Genomic DNA, 19,703 nt, shown 5'->3' on the forward strand with positions numbered 1-19,703 from the left:
CAGCAGAGAAACCAAGGAGCAAGCAGGCTGTGGAGAAGTCCTCACCTCCCAGCCACACCTGAGGCCAGGTGGAAGAAGGTCCCTGTGCTGCAGCTTTCCAGGGGATATTCAGGAATTCACTCTCCTAGGCTGTCAATCTTGCACCTTTTAAGCAGCACTGAACTCGCTTTATAAGGGAATAAAGTGATTTCTCATTTCACTGATAACCTGGACTCTGACTGGAAAGAAAAGCCCCAAATGGAAAATCCTGACACTAAGGCTTCAAGCCCAATGTGCAAACACTCAATCCAGCTAAATCAGTAAATTCCCTCACGGTAATTAAAGGCACTAATTGATTTGTGAAAACATCTTTGGGATGGGAGCTGAAATGGGGGGATTTACAAGCCCTGCTCCTAATCCCCAGGGACTCCAATCAGTCCAGTCTGACAGGGAAGCAGAGAGCTGCCATGGATGAATGAGGGGAGACTAAGATTTCTTATTTTGTATCTTTTCAAGGAAATAGCAGTGCATTTAATGGCCAATTTCTCCCTTCCTGAGGCCATTTCTCCAGGCTTCTGAGAGTTTGGGCATCACTTTGATGCTTTCCACAACCAGGGCAAACGCTGCTCTCAGGCACCTTCATGTGAACCCTGTGAATTCACCAAAGCAGCATCAAGGGGGTGAAGAGAAAAAGGGATCCCTAACGAGGAGAAAGGCTCTTGGATAAGGCAGGGAGCAGGGCTCCCATTGTGTTTCATCTCAGGACAGAGCCCTGGGGCTTTCAGGCACCACAGCCAGACAGGCAATGCTTAGTCCTGAGGCATCAAGTCAATGAAGGCTGCAGAAAATGTAGGAATTTCAAGTCCATGAGGGCTAAGAAAAATGTGGAAATTTCAAGTCCATGAAGGCTGTGGGAAAGGTAGGAATCTCAGCTTGCAAACTGTGAGAGAATGAAATGGTTCATGGCTTAAATATTGCTAAAATCATGGAAAGGCTTTTGCCCACCGTAGCAAACTTCAAAGAAGCAGCTGCTCATCTGTGGCTACCAAAGCCACCCCTCCCCAAACACACCTACAAACAGAATTTGGAGCGTGGGTAAGATAAGTGTGGGATGAGATAAATGTGATACTATTCTCCAGTCCTCCCAGGTATAGGCAGAAGAATGTAATTCTAGAAGAGACACTGGGATGCTGGTGGCTTAAACACTCAGAAGAAGCTGCCATGGGCAAAGCACCCACCCAGGTGCCAGGGGCAAGCAGAGCCCAGCTCAGGCTGCAGCTGGTGTTGGACCAGATAAGGAAAGAGGTGAACCCTGGCAGGTGGGAGCTTTGTCCTTTTCAAGTGTGATGCCTTGAGAAGGCTGAGCTAGAACAGAGACTAGACAAAGCTAAAGAATAAAGTAGGGATTCATTAAAAGGATCTCCTCCATGGATCCATCTTGGGCAGCAGCAGAGCCCAGCCAGGGCTGCACCCAAGAGGAACCAAAATGGTCCCAAAATGCACGAGCGCTCCCGGGGGCTCTCACTGGGATCAGCTCTGCTCCATTTGCACCTTGCAGTTCATTGTCCCATTCCAGCTTTAGCCCATGCACTCCCATCCTGCTTGTTTTTCTCTCTCCAGCCCACGCTGTTTGTGCTCCTGGGCCTGAGATTTGGATCATTTGTTCTTGGTCTCCAGCTGGAGCAGGAATTGTTTTGTCTCCCTGCTCTGTGCAGAGAGCTCACCATCCCATAATGTGAAGCTCAGACCCACACACTAAAGCAGCACAGAATCTGAAAAATAGAAAAACTGAAACCTGAGGCATCAAGTGAACTCAGCTGTGATAATTCCCCTGTCCAGGGCAGTGCTGGGACAGTCCCATGGAGCCTGAAGGTGCTCACTCCCCATGATGGGATCTAATGGAGCCAACTGGGCTGGTGCAAGAGGCAGCTGTATCGACTTAGAAGGTGTCAAAAACTTGTGATCCACCACATTCCACCATCCAGGTGTCCCTGATCTACAGCTTTCCATCATCCAGTGGGAAACTCCCCAATGGATGCTCCCACCTGAGTATAAACCCAGCAAAGGCTGTGTTCTGGGGATTTTCTTCATTGTTTCTTTGGGATGCCCCTTGTCCTCTGATGGATCCAGTCTGTGACCATCACTTCAACCAACAGACATCAAAATTGCAATGACCAAGTTTTGTGGTGCCTATGAGTGGTGCAATCTTTCTACTCTCTTCCTTTCCTTTTCTTCCTTATGCTTTTGCTTCTGTGATATTTTTAGGCTTTTGTATTTTCATATTGCTAGATATAACAACAACCAAAATGGCTTTGTAGCTGCTTTCCCCTGCAACCAAATTGTTCTAAAATAAACCTATATATATCTTTACATATATATATTTACAAACACTGATCATTCAGTGTCATTTCACTCTAATCCACCCTAAGGGATCTATTGGCTCTGGAAAGTATCTCTGCACAAATTCTTGGGGGACACAATGCTTGGAAATCAGTTTTCTACACCAAGGACCAAAGCTTTCAGAGCAGTGCTCCTTTACAAAAACTGTGGGAACTGGGAGAAGGGTTTTCCTGGGATACTCACCTGAAGATGCTCCACTCAGGCTCGATCCTCAGGATGGTGGGATCCTCTACATATTCATAGTGCAGCTCCTGATGGATCTTGGCCTTGTCCACTCTCACAGACACCTTCACCTTCTCAAAGCCTTCATAGGAGGCCGTGGTGTTACAGACAATGTGCTTGGTGGATCTCCTGGGAGGAGGAGAAAGTAAATATGAACCAGGTGCTACCAGCAGCAAAATGGTGCCAAAAAGAGCCCAACTATTTATTCTTATGTCCTGTGGCCCAAACCTGTGCACTGAAGAGGTGGAACTCAGTGTGAAGCTCCTGTAGCAGTGTCTGGAGAAGTGGCAATGCCTTTTCACTTGTTTAAATAAAACCACAAGTGCCCTCATCTCTCAGGACTCAGAGTAAAATGTGAACCCCTAGGGAAGTCCAAACCAGGCCTCCCTCCAGAAGTACTTTCCTGTGATTAAATATTTGATGGATGTTTCCTTCCTGCCTGCAGACATGTGCAGCAGCAGCTCATAAAAGTGGTGTTTGCACCTCAGCTTTGCAGTCTGGGATCATAAAGTTTACTTTGCATTAGGACTGTAAGTCTTCTTTAAGTGCAGTTTGCAGCATGCCTGGGACCTTTGGAAGCGCTAATACAGTGGGAAGCATTTTATGATTAAAGAGGATTCTACATAAACCTTTCCTTTTTTGGCAGGGCTCAAAACCAGCTCCAGGTCTGCATTCCTTTCAAAATGAGTCAAAAATCCAGGCACCAAACATTCTCAGTGTTCCCAGTCCTGTGATTTGTGATGCAGCCTCAGCATATACCCCTAAAATGGGGGTGTAAGTCACCTCCAATGACTGCACCCCTCCAGGTGCCCTCTAAATTCCCCCAGAAGACAGTGCTCAATCCCTCCTAAAATTCCCCAGTCTTCAGTGAGCATCTCCAAGCAGCTGTGGCTCCCACTTGGCATTTCAAATCACAGCCTGTGACTTCACCCTGCTGAATTTTGGATGCTGGCTCGCTCCACAGTCATGACAGGCTGCTAAAGAGGATCCCCACAGCCGGGAGAGGGAAGGGCATTGCCCCAGGGCAGTGCTCCCAGGTCTCCTGTGAATGAGGCTTCCTCTGCCAAGGACATATTTGGGAGAAATGTGCCAACTTCATCTTCAGCCCCCATCTCTACTGGCAGCAAAATGTGTTGCTCTGGGTAGTTTTGAGCTGCGGGAGCCCCTGGGAATGGGATTCAGACTCATTCTCACAGGGATCAGGGAACATCCAGCAGGTAACACTGACATTAAGCTTCTCTGAAGCTCCATTGAACAGGAGCCAACACAGAGCTAAAATGTTGCAAATCATCCATTTCTTAGCACTTCAGGACTATTCTGGGATAAAAGGGAGGTGGTTTAGTACTTCTAACTGATGTTGTCAGATTTTCTTTGTCACCTCTACTAAAGCAGGGACATGAAAATGAATCTTTTAAACGACGCACTCCCAGAGCAAGTAGCAGAGCGCAGGACCGTGGAGAATTGTACTGAAATCTGACAAGAGGCCACGGGGAAAAAGCACATCAAATACCAGTCAAAACAATGAAATAAATCCTATTTTCTCTCCCTAAAACATGGCCAGCAAGGCTATGCATGGTGCAGAATGCACAAGTCCCATTGCAGCATAGATGTGGCCACGAGCAAAGGAGGCACTTGAGGGACAAGGTGTCAGGGCTGCAGGAGGAGTTTCCTGTCTTTAATTGGCATTTAATCTTTTACACTCAGGCACGAGCAGCAGGAAGAGCTCATCTGTACCTGTAGAAGAGGCAGGGTTGTCGCCCGAAGGTCACAATGACATTGCTGCCAGCGTTGAGGTTGTTGCCTGTGATTGTCACCTGGGTGCCACCCGACACTGGTCCTCGCTTCGGCTTCAGGTCAGAGAGGGTCAGAGTCTGTGGAGGCAAAGGGAGGTGTTGGAAACACAGCAGAGGAGCAGAGGGACCTTCCCTCTCCTGTTAGTGCTGGAGAGAGGGAGGCACCCCCAAGGATTAATCAGGGCTTCTGAAGTTGGCCACATCTGGCTGATAAAGGAGCCTGGTGTGACACCAGACCTGTCAGAGACCCTCTGCTCGAATGCCAGGTTTGGTGGGATGAGTTCAGACCCAATCCCAGTCTGTTCTCACTCCTCCAAAATGACATCTGCCCTTGTACCCACTCAGAAATATTCCTACAAAGACAGGTCCATGCCTGGAGCACATTGGGTCACAATCTCCCATCTCCACTGCTTGTTAGGCACAGCTCAGGGGTCTTTCTGCTGTCACACAACACCAGCTCTGCAGGATAAGTCAGACAGTGAACTGGTTTGATTGCATCTTAATGGGGAATCTCCACCTACAAACTGTGGAACTCAGAAGTGATGAAAATGGTTTGGTTTTGAGAAGATCACTCAACTTTATTGATTCTCAGAATCACAGAATGGTTTGGGTGGGAAGGGACCTTAAAGATCACCCAGTCCCACCCCTGCCATGGCAGAGACACCTTCCACTATCCCAGGTCGCTCCAAGCCCTGTCCAGCCTGGCCTTGGACACTTTCAGGGATGAGGCACAGCTTTGGCCTCACCACCCTCACAGGGAACAACTCCTTCCCAATATTCCATCTAACCCTGCCCTCTGGCAGTGGGAAGCCATTCTCCCTTGGATGGAGGAGAGCTGTAGCTCAGCAGAACATCAGAGTTTGTTCTTGCCTCTCCCACACAGGATCCCAGAATCACTGAGGTTGGGAAAGACCTCCAAGGTCACCGAGTCCAACCTGTGACCCATCCCCACCTTGACAACCAGAACAGAGCACATCCACTTGTTCTTTGGACACCCCTAGGGATGGGACTCCATCACCTCCTGGTGCAATTCCAATGTTCAGCGAGCCTTTCCATGAAGAAATTCCTCCTGATGTTCAACCTAAGCCTGCCCTGGTGCAAAATGCCCACACATGACCTTAAATCTTTCTCTTATCTGACTTGGATGTTGAGACAGCCTCGAGCTGTCCCTCACTGACACATAGTGATGGTGCTCCTGTCGAGGAGTCCTCTGAAATGCCACAGCCACAGCACTGCCCACTTGAACACCTTTTCCCTTTTCCTGCTGATTTTCTAAGCCTCTTTTCCCAGCCTAACACAGCATTGTGTTAATATATCAAAAAGAGGCACAATTCCTTTAGAGGCCTCAAATCTCAGAACTCTTTTTCTTACCTTGCTACCCTCCCTTCTTCCCCAAATCAAGATAAAATACTTGCACTCTGAAGGCACAGATCACCCTGTTACCACAATGCAGAGAGGAGACATCAATATTCAGGGAGAAATTTGGTGTTACAGTTTATTCTTTCATTTGCATTTTAATAGAAAAACTTTCCATTCAGTCCCAAGTGAAAAGCTACTATATGCATTTAAATGAAGATTATTTCTTTCCCCCTCTCTTTAAGAATGATGACACAAGTGCTTGAAGCTCTCAGCTCCTCTGAGCGAGCAGGTACATCACGCAGTCACCTTATTGAGCTTTGGAGACCATTAATCCATGTTTATAAAACCACCTGACACACACCACAGCTCCCACTCTCACACACACAGAGCCACCTCTGTTCCCGGGCCCCTCTGGTTTAATCATTTTGAAAAACAGCGGCAAGATTTCCATTTTTTCCATTTTGCTCCTATTCTAAATGCAGCTCTTGGAGGAAGGGCAGAACATGAAAAGCAGACTTACAGCTCTGTAGAAGGATCTGTTGTCAGAGCTGGGCATTTTCTGTGTTTAAAACTGGCTGTTTTTCACCTGATGGTTTGGAAGCTGGTTTTATACTTAGAATCATGGAATTTTTGAGGTTGGAAAAGACCCCTATGATCAGCAAGTCCAGGCATTAACCCAGCACTGGCAAGGCCACGACTAAAGAACCTCTCTAAGCACCTTGAACACTTCCAGGGACAATGATTCCACCACTTCCATGGGCAGCCTGTGCCAGTGCTTGGCAACCTTTTCATCAAGAAATTTTCCCAAAATCCCCCCAGACCTTCCCCTGGCCCAGCCTGAGGCCGTTCCCTCTCCTCCTGTCCCTGTTCCCTGGAGCACAGCCCGACCCCCCCGGCTGTCCCCTCCTGGCAGGGACTTGTGCAGAGCCACAAGGTCCCCCCTGAGCCTCCTTTGCTCCAGGCTCAGCCCCTTCCCAGCTCCCTCAGCCTCTCCTGATGCTCCAGACCCTTCTCAGCTCCATTCCCTGGTCCTGCTGGCCCCACTATTCCTGATACAATCCAAGTGCCATTGGCTTCTTGGCCACCTGGGCACACCTGGCCCCATGTTCAGACACTGTCGACCAGGTCCTTTTCCACTGGGCAGCATTCCAGCCATTCTCTGAGCCTGGAGTGTGATTTTCTGGGAATATTCTCCACCATTCTCTTTTAAAGGGATAAAAACTGCAGGAAGAGTATGGAAATGCAAAAGGTGCACTTCAGTACTGCTCCTTTATATTTTGGGCACCACCTCGAGCTCTGGTGGCAACGCCTTTATTGATGGACACGCCCAGCAGTACAAATTCCTGCTGACCTCGATGGCTGATGCTGAGGTGACCTCCCAGCTGGCAGAAAATGGGTTGGGACTGGCCAGCCTGGTGCCCAAAGCCTACACAGCAGCCCTGCAGCAGTATCTGATTAAAAAATCATAGAGGAATATCTGATTTAAAGACCCAAAAGACCTTTGTCCCACCCCTGGGTGGGTCCCCTGCCCTCAACTTGGGGTAGATAAAGTAGCCATGGCCTTTTGAGGATCCTCACAGGCCACAGCCACACCAGGCACGCTCCTTGGCAAAGCCCTGCTGTGCCTGGAGCCAATCTTACAAATGGGTTTGTGGCTCAGCTTTCAAAGTTGTGATCAACCTTTAATTATTCACAGTGGCCTTCCTGAATATTGCACGGCACATTAATAGCAAAACTCCAGATTATACAGCTGGTGGAAAATGCAAAGAGGATCTTGTGGATCAGTAATAGGCTGGAGAGTGACAACAAGGGAAAGAGGACAGGAAATTTTCTGCATTTTCTAGGATTTTACCAACATTCCTCAGCTTCCCAACCCTTTCCTTCCTCCAGCATCTCCTGCACACAAGTTTTCTGCAGAGAAGCACCATCAGAGCTGGGTCTAAACTGCTCCCCATCAAGCTTGTCAAGACCTTGGTTCCCATTCCATTCCTCCTGGGAACACAGGAAGAGCAAGCTGTGACTCAAACACAATTTGGGCACCTGGGTTCCCTTTCTAGAGGTTCCACGGTAGCAGCAAGAGGGGAAAAGATGACAGGGATGGATGGGAAATGCTCCCCAAAACTAGGATTTTAGGAGCAGACTCAGAAGAAATGTGGAGCAGCCCACAGAACCTGCTCTGAGACACAGTATTTTCATCTAAAGCCAGAATAAATGTAAATTTTCTTCAGCACCCAAATTGAGAAGTGAATGTAATATTTTTTTCATTGAAAGACTGGGGCAATAATCACAGCAAGAAAATGAATAACTAAAACAATATATTTCATTTAGATCATCATACATTTCATTTCAGCTTTGTTTCCCTCTTGGCTTATTGTACTTTCTAATGCAATTTGCAGGTTTTGATCACATATGAGTTTAAAACAAACGAGCAGCTATTTGAATTTTTGAATTTAAAAGTTCTGGTTAGAAAGATGGAGAAGAACCATTCTAGCATCGCTAAACTAAGCCACCTCTTTCTTAAAACACTGAAATTAAATACTCTGTTGAGTCCAAACCAACATCTCTTCAAATTCTTGCAGGACAGAGAGAGGCTGAACCAACTGGCCAACTTTGACCAAGTTTTCCTTCAAACCTCTCGAAAGCCAATTTTCCAGAAGATTTGCTACGAGTCAAGAAGTGACATTTATCTCCCAGGTGATGCCCTTCCTTGGTTTTCAAACATCTTCTTTCCCTTCAAGCTGCCGTGCACCGCTGCAGGATGCCGAGGCACGTTGAGATTCCTGCAACAGCAGAAAAATCCGAGGAAGCCAAAAAACCACAGCTCCCACTGTGAAAGCACCGGACACGGGAGAGGGAATATGATGGGCAGGCTGGAGAGTGTCTGTATTTTGTTTTTTTTTTTTTTTTTTTTTGTCTAGCACAAAGTTATCGAGGTATTCAGCAGAGAAAACCCCGGTGGCTTCGTGCTCGTACCCTGGCAGCCGGGAAGGCGGCAAGCGGAGGGAAAAGCTGTCACAGATGGACACGGATGATCAAAGCCAGACAGTAATTCCAGGAGTAGCAAAGGTGACACGTTGAAATGTAATGTCCTGGAAAGAGCCCTTCTGGCTGCCCGGTAGGGGCTTTCTCTCAAGGTGTTTCTCTGCCCCCGCCACCGCAACACCTGAGTGACATCGGAAAATGCAGAGAACAGAGAAATTTCTGTAGCTCGAGGGGGCAATGCAAGACATTTGCATTCATTACAAGTTCCCTTTACCATAAAGAAATGCTCAGGCATGTGAATAATTTCAGAAGAGACCCATTCTCTTGCAAGAGTCGAGAGCTTTTGATGGGAACAAAGGGACCCTCTCATCTCAAACCTGCATAGATCTGAACAGATCAAGGCCAGACAATGCTTGCATGTCCCCAGCAAGGGGCCTTAGAGGAATAATCAGGTCTCTTGGACAAGGAACATCATCAGAAGGGAGGAAAAAAACACAGGTTGAGTGTACAACATGTGTTTGCACTTGAAGTGAAGCTGAAGCTTGCAGGTGTCTCTTGTTTCATCATGGAGCATCCAAAACAGTTGCCCACCAGCACTGAGCCCCAGTCACATCCTACAGCTCACCAGCAGCCTGAGCTGGATCTGTCCTGATCCCAGTGCTCCTGGTGTGGATGGGATGAATGAACACCTGGGGGAATCCAAGAGGGAGGAGAAAGAAACCCAATCAAGACCATCACACTCATGCTGCTGAAGATCCCAGGGTTGTAATGAGTAGTGACAGCCCCCAAGTTTCTTCTGGAGGACACCGGTAGCTCCAAACAGAGAGGTGTTGGTAGCAGAAGTATCACACCCAAAAAAAAATGAGATACTAGGGATTTTTTTCCCTTTTTTAGCTCTTTTTTTCTTTCCTGTACAGCACTTTTAACTATTAATGAGAATTTTCTGTATTAATTTGGACCGCGGCTGCATGGAACTGTAACTGGACTAATAATCTGGACTATTATTAGGTTGTTAAAACTTTAATCAGACCAGCTATTTTTGCTGGGAACAAGATGTTGAAAGGAAATGGAATGAACAATTTGGTGCACCAGAACGGCAGCGAAGAGCTCAGAGGCTCAGCGTAGTGAAAGACATTGGACAGAGGGAGCAAAGAGGACCAAGGAGTTCAGGGCCCAGGAGAACTTTTTCAGGAACTTACCATGAAGTAGTAGAGCTGAGAAGACCTGGCCATGAACTCTGGCTTGCACTCGGCCACGCAGATTTCCACAAATCCGGCGTGCTGGCTGGGCTTGGCCTCCCCCATCTCACACACGATCCTGAGGGGAAAATACCAACCAGGAGCAGAGTTTGAGGGGTGGTTTGGTGGTGCTGGTAAGATGGAATTGGAGCAAAGAGCCCACAGTGCTGGGGGATGGACGGTAGATTAGTCCACCCTCTTCTGTCCCATCCAGAATCCAAGTTGTGGATTAAGTTATTCTTTAGAAAGTGGTGGCTTCTGCCTGGGACAAGTGCTGAGGTGGTGTAAATCCACTTAAATGCACAGAGGAATGTTGGGCTGAGGTCTGGCTCCATCCCTCTCAGCTCCAGCCTGGCATGGTGGAGGCAGCTCTAAGGTTTAATGATCTCTCCTGCATTTAGCAAGAGGCTTTTCAGGATTGCTGCCTTCCAAACTGGAATTGAACACCTTGGGGTGACTGCTTGGTGAAAACCAGGATAACTTCAGGGCATTTGCCATGAGGATCACCTAACTATGCAGTCCAAACACAGTAATAACAGGATTATTAAATAAATGGATTATCCCGTACATGAGGAACGGCCTCTTCCATCCCTTAATTCCCAGGTCGGAATGGATTCCTTGGAAGGCCCTACAGGTAGGGATGTCATTAGGTGTGCTGTGGCCTTTGCTCTGCCACACACCCCACTTACTGCTCTGCTGGGATGTACCCTTCCACCAGGGGCTTGCACTCCACGCCGGCCACTTTGACATGGGACGCGATATCCCGGAATTCCAGCCCCAGGTTCTCCCCACGGATGGTCACTTTGGTCCCTCCCTCGCGAGGGCCCGTCACGGGGTTGATCTGGGGAAACAAGCCAAGAGAAAGGAGAACGATCAAACCAGGCACCAGAATCCTGTCAGATGAAAGAACAGACAACTTTTGGGGGATCACTAGGGACACTTACAAATATAAATACTGAACAAACCTGCTCCGGATACTCAGAGTATGCAAAATTCTGCCCAGACCTCACTTACTCCCTTTTAACTACTTGCAAAACATCCAGAGGTGAGTAGAAGATTTTTTTCTAGGGATTTGTGGAGCTGCAGCTGAGCTCTGCACTTTGTAGATGTGAGCCATGGAAAGGCAGGAGAGGGACACGGTGGAGAGAAATGGGAGAAAGAACGAGACAAGGACATAAAGGGCTGAGCCAGTCACTTGAAATCCTAAATTCCCAGCCCAAAGCACATGGAGGTTTTGTTCTCTTCTGGAGGTAGGTAATGGTCATGCATCAGAAATTCAGCTGAAAATGTCCACCTGGAAAAAACCCAGCCAAGCCACAGCAGGAACAGGGTGTTGGGTTAGGTGTGGAGGAGGTGGATGGTGACTGAGACAGCAGCAGCAGCTGCTCTGTGCCAACACCTCTTCCTGAAAGCGCTCCAGTTTCCCCTCTGGGAGAGCTGGGACCATTGGAAGGGCGGGCAGGGAGCATGGACAGATTATTTGTGGAGCCTCTGAGTGTCAGCATGAGAGGAGCAGCCATCCCAACCAAGCTGGGGGCTGCTGGAATGGTGTTTGCATCCCAGCCTGGCCCTGCAGCAGATCCTCACAGGGTCTTGCTCCATCCCCCTTGTCCAGAGCCAAGTGGGAATCAGCACTGGAACTGTCTCCTGAGCATTGGAGCAGCACCAGAATCACGGGGCTGGCCCTTAATTATCTCCATTCTGCCCTTCCAATTCCTCGCCGTGCCCACTTTGCCATGCCACTGCCTGCTTGAGAGGGGTTCAAGCACTTCCCTCAGAGGGTGTTCCCTGCTGCCTGCTCAGGATGCCACGGCTGCCATCTGCCAGGGCTGGCACGGCTCTCCCTGCAGTGAGCAAAGGGGAATTCCCTGTCTCAGGTCTGTACCCACCTGCCCCTGGCTCTGCCAGGTGGGAATCTGGGGATGGCAGCCATGCCCTGCTGCTCCCAGCCCCTTCCCAGTACCCGGGTTGGTGCAATTCCCACCCAAAGGGTGATTTTTAGAAGGCTCAACCTTTAATAAAAGGAGGGAGAGCCAGGCACCTCTAGGGGATATTTAATTTTAGGATGTTGACTTTAGGATATTAATTGTAGTTGTTGTGAACCAACTCCTCAGTGAGCGTGACTTATCTCTGACTCTGCATGGAACCAGGAGGCATTTGTGGTGGTTTTCCAGGAAAGAAAAAAGAAAGGGAAAGAAGAAAGGGGAAAGGGAAAGGGAAGGGGAATGCGAAAAGGAAAGGGAAAGGGAAAGGGAAAGGGAAAGGGAAAGGGAAAGGGAAAGGGAAAGGGAAAAGGGAAAGGGAAAGGGAAAGGGAAAGGGAAAGGGAAAGGGAAAAGGGAAAGGGAAAGGGAAAGGGAAAGGGAAAGCTGTCTAAAGCACAAGATTTCAAAAGATTCTTGCTGTGACTCAAAAAGCATCAACAGGAAACTTCCTAGAGCAAAGCCAACACAGCACCACAGAATCCTTCCCTGGGCACTATTTAATTTGTGAAGGCCAGCTTAAAAACCCACTTATTTCCTTAAATCAGGAGGGCCTGGGATTCTCCCAGGATCACATTGAAAATCTTTTCAACCCTATTTCACAACTCTGCCATAGATTCAACCAAGAGGAAGGTGTTACCAGGTTGTTTTCACAGCAGGAGAGGAGGAGCCTGTTCCATCACAGATGAAAAACATGGCACAAGACCTGTCAGTTTTAGAAAGGAAAATCCAGGCAGGGAAACAAAAGCTGCCAGGAAGCCTCAGCTTCCTCTGGAAGACCCAGAGCTGCATCCCAATTTCCAGTCTCTGCTCATATCCACTGCTGCTTGTCACTCCTAAAGGAGGTTTTTGTGGCTCAGCGAGTCTCTAAGTGCCTTAATTTCCCTGAGTGGCTCTGTAAATGCCAGAGCTGGTACAGAAATGGGGAGATCAGTGCTGCAGGGGGTGCGAGTGCCCCTACAAGTGTGAGTACACGTGTTGTTCCTCCTCTCCCCTGCAGAGATCCAGCCCTGGCTCCTCTCCAGGCTCTGGATGCTCCCACCCCACAGCTCCAGACCTACCATTAGCTGCAATATATATCCAGTCACTTGAGATTACTTCCATGCTAATGGCTCAGAAAAAGGCCTTCCAAGAGCTACTTAGGATTGCAGCAGGCAGCTGGAATATTTCATGAGTGAGTGTTACAATGATCTGTTTGAGCTCAGAGACTTGTTGGAGGAAATGCCAGCAGAATTTGAAGCACAGCCCCTCTGGAGCTGTAGGGTGGAGAATGAGGGATTTGCTCTTCAAAAAGAGGCTGGAGATGAAGGATTAGGGTTAAAGCATGGCAGGGAAATGTGGGTGGACCTTCAGAACCTCTGCACACCCAGGTCCTTGTGTTTTGGATTTCTGCTTTAGTTGATCATCCATCAGCTGCCCCGTACCAAATTCCATCATTGTTTCACAAGGTCTGAGAATCTGAAAACATTACAAAAATGTTTCCCCCAGCTCCAAGTGATTTTCAAGACCTCAAAGCTGAATTTTCAGGTGTAGCTGTCCTTTCTGGCTGTCTGGATTTGGTTTCACAGCTTCAGGTGGTTCAGGTGGGGTCAGAATTACCAGTCTCACATAAATCCAAGTAAAGTAGAGACCTTCACCTTGGAAACACCAGAATGAGCCATAAACATCAGAATAAACTGACCTCCAACAGTTCAAGTGAGAGAGAGCTTTGAAAGCTGTTGGATGACAGGGAGATGGGTCAAAACACAGGGAAAGGGGTTATTTTCAGTTACACCTGGGAAAAATAGATTCAACACAGTCTTTGTTCTCCCAAAATATTCAAGCACATATATTGCTTTAGGGCTCTTCCATAACACCCACACTTTTTGAATCTGAATCAAATACAACTTTTAAAAGCCTTTCTTGCTTTCTAGGAAAACAACCCACCTAATTATTCCTATTAAACCACCAGTGTGGAGGCTGGATTTTCATCTTTTGCATTTCCCCATGTTTTCCCTGTTTCATTTCCCTCCTGACTTTTCCCATTTGTAAATCAGGCCCTGGCCACATTGAAAGGGTTCTCATGTTGAGTAAGGCCTGGTGACTGAGAGGTGCTCAAGGGAGGAGGCAGCTGGAAGGGATGGAGCCCTCATTTTCAAAGTTCAGGTCTGACCTGCTGCCTGTCCAGTGACCCTGAAAACGTGCCTGGCATTATGGCAAAGGCATCCTAAGACAGCAGATAAAAATCCCTTTAGATTTCAGGCCTGACTTGCCTCCCCTGCCTTCTCTCCCTTCTTCTGCTCCTTGTCTTTCTGGTCATCCTCTTCTCTTATTTCCTTTTTGAACCTTTCCTCCAGCTTTTCCTTTGGCCCCAGTCAACATGATCAATAGGGAACAACATTATTCTGCAGATCCTTCCCCCAGCCCTGCCCTCATTCTCGTTATCTTAATAGGACATTTCCCAGCTTTTCCTACTCCAGGCTTGCTCCTGCCTCCTCCTTGAACCTTCCAAGGGGACACTTGACAACTGTACAGGGCTTTATTTGCTCTGTGAAGACTTTTTCACTTCACAACATCATCCAGGGGCAGGACAAACAAAAGGGTTTAATCTGCTGGAGTCAGTGGAGGTTCCTGGGGGTTTTTTTCTGGGCATGGCTTTGTCCATGTCATGTTGCCAGAAAACATAAATTACACCTTCCCTCTTGCTTGATCTCCTGTCAGCAAAGCTCCAGCCTCTCTGGGATCACTCAACACCTCCTTCTCAGCCAGGCTGGCCAGAGAGGCTTCTCCAAGAGACATTTGGGCTCCTCTGATTTACCCTCACACCGACCACTGGATTTTGTCTTACCTTAAGCTGCTCCTCTAGAAGGCCAAGCTCTCCTAAGGGCCTGATGCCACATCTGCCAGCCCTTCTGGGGCAGGTCAGGTGCTCTGGGGCTCCTCAGGCTTCACCATCAGTCTGTGTTTGGGATTATGGTGGAAATTCTGACACCCTTGGGTGTTAACCCAAGTGAGGATTCTTTTTTGCCAGGGTCAGGATTAAATGTGTGAGATGGTATTTCTGGTTTGGACTCAGATGTTTATTAGTTCTTATCTGTGTTACAGTCTCACAAACTGTGAGTTCTACAGAACTTCACTCTAACAAACTAAAAATGGAGCCCCATCTCTCTCTCTACAAGGCCTTTTAAGGATAAACTGCCCAATTAAGAAATGACACCTCAATTATTTTCACTTTTAACCCAATAACCAACCACCTGTGCCTGCAGTGTGGACTTTTTTATCCAATTACACAAAACCACCCAAACCCATGGAGAAGGAGGTGAAGAAGGAGCAGCCTCTGCCCCAAAACCTCCATCTTGCTTTATATCTATTCCTGCATTCTAAACCCTTAAACTCTGGGTTTGCCACCCTGTGACATCACACACTTCTATCCAAATTCCACACCCACAATCCCAGTTCTGTCATTCCATTTTGGAAGCTTCTCCACGGCCTCAGGTCAGTGCAGTGTTCTCTTGGGGGTCAGTGCCTGGCAGCACAGAGAGTCTCAAATTCCCAGCAGCCAGGCTTCCAACACCCAAGGTCACTCCTGGGTTGTAGACACATAAAATTTTTGCTCCTGCCTTTGAAGCCACCATGGCCTCACATCCCCAGAGTGCCTGAGGCTTTTCCTGACCCAGCAGAACTCAGCCCTGACCTCCCCACCACCAACCCAACCCCAAATCGGGAAAACAAACCAAGGAAAGGGAATCCCCCAGCTTCTGGCAGATCCATGACTTACATCCGTGATCTTGGGGTTGGTGCACTTGCCCTTGGTGCTGGACAGCTCCAGCCACTGGCTGTCCTGGGCTGGGCAGTGCTGCTTCAGCGTGCACTGGTTCTGTCCCTGGCACCAGCCACACTCGAAGTCGGGGTCGGCTTTCAGGCAGAGTCCGCAGCTGTCCCGCATGGCCCCGCACTTGTACAGGTGAACTGCAGGGACAGCAAAAACACAGGGCCTGAGAGATGCAGGCAGCTCAGGGGAGTGTGGGATGGCAGTGGGAGAAAGAGGGGAAAGTGTTCTGGGCTGCTCGTGTCAGAGGCAGGATGGAAACTCTCCAGGGGGTGAGTAATGGGCGGGGGGGAAACATGGACATCCTCCTTGAAATAAAGTTCATTTGTTCGTTCATTCTTCATCAAAGGTGTTTTTGGAAGCTGAGAGCAGAAAGGAGGATACTGCTCTCATTCTGATGAGGGACTACAAGCAGGAGGTTGGAGGAAATGGTGCTTGGGCAGTGATTTGGCCTCAGTCCCTTCCTGTCTCTCAGACTGAATGTCATAAAGTGTCACCAACAACACGCCTCAGACTCAGCACTTCATCCTAAATGAATTTTCTAGACATTGTCAACCCACAACTTAAACTTGGGTGTGAAACTCCCCAGAATTTTGTGTTAAGGTGATGCCACTCAGGTTTCCCACTTGACAGAAATCCCAAAAGATAACAGTAAATACAGAATGGTTCATTATGAGGCTGATTCCAGGGATTCACAACCAGCCTTTGCCCCTTCTTCTGCTCCAGAAATTCAGTCTGCTTCCCACTTTGAAGCAGAGTTGATTCCACTCTAATACAGACAGCAGTGATAAATGCTTAGCTCCATTTTGGGCTGTTAAGTGATTAGAAGCACTCTGAGCTTTTTCTAATAAAACCTAAAAATATTGAAGTCCTCCTACGAAATGAGATCATGTTATTTATCCTTATTTTACAGATGTAGAAACTGAGGCCTGGCTTGCACAGGAGACTGATAGCAGAATTCTCCTCCTGGAAGATGAAGGTGATAGAATAATTTTTTCTTTCCTCCATTTGTGGGCACACTGGGAGATTTTCCCTCTGTGCTTCTGTTTCGCTGTGTCCATAGGTGACTAAAGTGGTTTTTGTCTTTATACACAATCCCAAAGCTCAAAGGCTTTGGAAATATTTATGCTTAAAGGCTCTGTCTCTCCATACCCTCAAAGTCAGCAAGTATTGGCCAATGCAAGAAAAACTCAGAAACTCTTTTACTTCTCCAGGCTGGGTGCAAGAAGAGTACCCAAAAGTACCCCAAAAAGTCTGCAAAACATCTGTCAAACGCAGTGTTTTCCAGACCAGGTGGGATACACCTCTTTCCTTAGCTTTCTGTGAGATTTCCTCAAATTTGCTGAGTTGTTCTGCTTGAGATGCTACCAGTGGGTATCTCTGTAGATAATTTAGCAGGGTCAGTTTGGCATTTCTGCCTCCCAGCCCAGCCCATAGTAATGCTGGATGTGAAGGCAGTGGCATCTTGGTCACCTCTATGTGGTATTGCTTCCATGTGTTATCTATATGGACACATGCCTAAACTCTCCTCCTGACCAAAAACATGATGATAATATCCAAATTACTCATCTGGGACAGCCACCAGCCAGTGCTGCTTCCCAGATTTTTTCCCAGGCATTATTTGCAACATTTTGGCTTGGAATAACCCAAGAAGGTGCTAGAGATCATTCTTGAGTTCATCCCCTGCTCTGTTTTATGTTACTGGCACAAACAGTCCTAAAACGTGATCGTCATGATTATGAGATTTATTTCACTCCCACATCACCTAGGATAGCTCAATGCAGCCCAAGAAAAGGATTTACATTTTTGTTGTGTTTCACCTTGTGTCAGGGGTGCTCATTTTATGGTAGCACAAAACTAAGCAGGACTGGGGCAAGCATCCAAATTCTGACCTCCAGGGCACACTGTTAAAGGTTCTCACAGTCCATGGCACTGTTTGGGCCCATGGAAATCAGCAGTGTCCTGGAAACACCTTGGCACAGCTCGGAGAAAAGGAGACAATTCCAGAGCAGAGGCAGGGCAGCAGTTTCACAACACAGGCTGTGCCTGCGTGCCAGGGCTGGGTGGGAAACTCCAGCCTGTCGTGTTTGCTGAGTGGATTTCACCCTCAAAAGCCACAGTTTTGGGCCATTCAGAGGGGGAGAAGGGCAGATGGGGTTGTGCCATGGGGAGAAGAGTTGCCTTCTGCGTTGCTCTCCAGGTTGAACGTGGTGTTGGTGGGAAGCTCACCCACCAGCCCCCAGCATGAGGGTGGGTATGGAACAGTGTGACAGCACCTGGTGGGGACAGATTGAGTGGGAGAAGGTGTGGGAAGTGTCCACGACAAGGTAAAGAGAGGGAGGGAGACATTTCTGAGAGGTGATGATGTGAGAAGAAGAGAATCTGCAGGTGTGAGCCGCAAATGCAGGGCGGCCAAGGGGAGGGGTTGCGTGGGGGGAAGGTTCCAGGGTGGAAAGACAAGAAGGAAGAAGAAGATGTGGATGGACCATCCATCTCCAGAAACACCCAGCCTGCCTCAGGGTTGTGGCTGGATGTGCAGCCCCCTCTGTGAGGGGCACACCAAACCTGTGCCATCGGCGGTGGCTAAACACAGGTGGTTTTCAGATCCTTTTTACCATTACCATTTTGTTTTGCTCAGAATTCTCCCACTGGAGAGCCGCAGCCTTCCTGCTCCCCTTCTGCCTTCCCCTGCTCATCACTAAATTGCCTCTGAGCAAGTTAACGCTCTCCTGGCATGTTAACTCGAAGAGCATCACTGCAGGAGAAATAAAGAGGGGGAGAAAAAGCTGGAGAGGGAGGGGCGTGAAAACCAGACACGAGGAGGATGCGGGGAGAAGCGGGAGGCAGAGACGATGAAGGGAGAGGGAGAGCAACACAAGTGGGAGGGAGAGTCGCATTTCTCAGGTGGAATGAGAGAAGTGGAGGGCTGGGGGGGAGGCACGCAAAGCACTCAAAAATTGGTAATTTGCAGAGTGCAGAGAACAAGTGTGTAGCAGCCAGCACGGGGAGACGGTGGCGGCTTTGTTAAGTGTAGGGAGCGAGGGCCCGTTGCTAAGGTTACCGCTTCCAAGGACAAGTTGAAATAACTCTTTACCTTTGTTCTGTGCTGGGTTGTCAATGTTGAAATTCCCGTTCCACACGACTGTCAGCTCCACTGGCAGGCTGTTAATCTCCATCCCTTCGTACGAGTACTAGAAGTGGGAGAGGAAAAACAAAATAAACAAAAAGAAGAAAAGAAAAAAAACAAAAAAACAAACCCAGACTTAGAGAGTGCCTGGAGGTGGGGATGGGATGGGATGGGATGGGATGGGATGGGATGGGATGGGATGGGATGGGATGGGGCAAGAGCTGAGCTCAGCTGAGGCTGAGCATGGAGAACAAGAGAAATGGAGCTGTCACCCACCTCCCTAATCAGCAGCACCTGCCAGAATGCCACAGGTTGCTCCCAAAGCTGTGGAGCTCCAACCATGCCCCTCACAAAAGCCCATCTATCCATTAGATGATCATTCATAGAATCCCAGAATAGGGATGGAAGGGAGCTTAAAGATCATCCAGTGCCACCCTTGCCATGGGCAGGGACACCTTCCACTGTCCCAGGGTGCTCCAAGCCCCATCCAACCTGGCCTTGGACACTTCCAGGAATTCAGGGACAGCCACAGCTGCTCTGGGCAACCAGAGCCTCACAGCCAATAATTCCTTCCTAATATCTGATCTGAATCTTTCTTCAACTTAAAGCCACACCCTCTTGTCCTATCAGTCAGAATAATATTCCATGATGTGTGTTTGCATGTGATGGGCTTTAACTTTGAAATCCATTTTTCGGCTGTTGAGCACAACTTTGAAAACTACTTTTCCAAGTTGGGTGCAACTTTGAGGTGTAAATTACACATTCTGGGTCTTCCATCCAGCTGTGCCTCTGCTGGGTGTTCCATAGGTGCTGA

The 19,703-nt window shown here is 48.3% G+C and overlaps 1 protein-coding gene across 1 annotated transcript in view; it reads right to left on the reverse strand.

The window, feature by feature from the left end:
* PLXNA4 (plexin A4) overlaps positions 1-19,703 on the reverse strand; it is a 414,284-nt gene that overhangs the window by 57,383 nt on the left and 337,198 nt on the right. The window contains exons 10-15 of the mRNA XM_053977321.1: positions 18,857-18,953; positions 15,712-15,902; positions 10,663-10,814; positions 9,935-10,052; positions 4,336-4,472; positions 2,563-2,730 (exon numbers count right to left, since the gene is read on the reverse strand). Of these exons, the coding sequence (XP_053833296.1) occupies positions 2,563-2,730; positions 4,336-4,472; positions 9,935-10,052; positions 10,663-10,814; positions 15,712-15,902; positions 18,857-18,953 (863 nt within the window). The remainder of the gene's footprint in view (positions 1-2,562; positions 2,731-4,335; positions 4,473-9,934; positions 10,053-10,662; positions 10,815-15,711; positions 15,903-18,856; positions 18,954-19,703) is intronic.

This window comes from Vidua macroura, chromosome 5 (genome assembly GCF_024509145.1).
Source record: "Vidua macroura isolate BioBank_ID:100142 chromosome 5, ASM2450914v1, whole genome shotgun sequence".
Taxonomy (NCBI): Eukaryota; Metazoa; Chordata; class Aves; order Passeriformes; family Viduidae; genus Vidua; species Vidua macroura.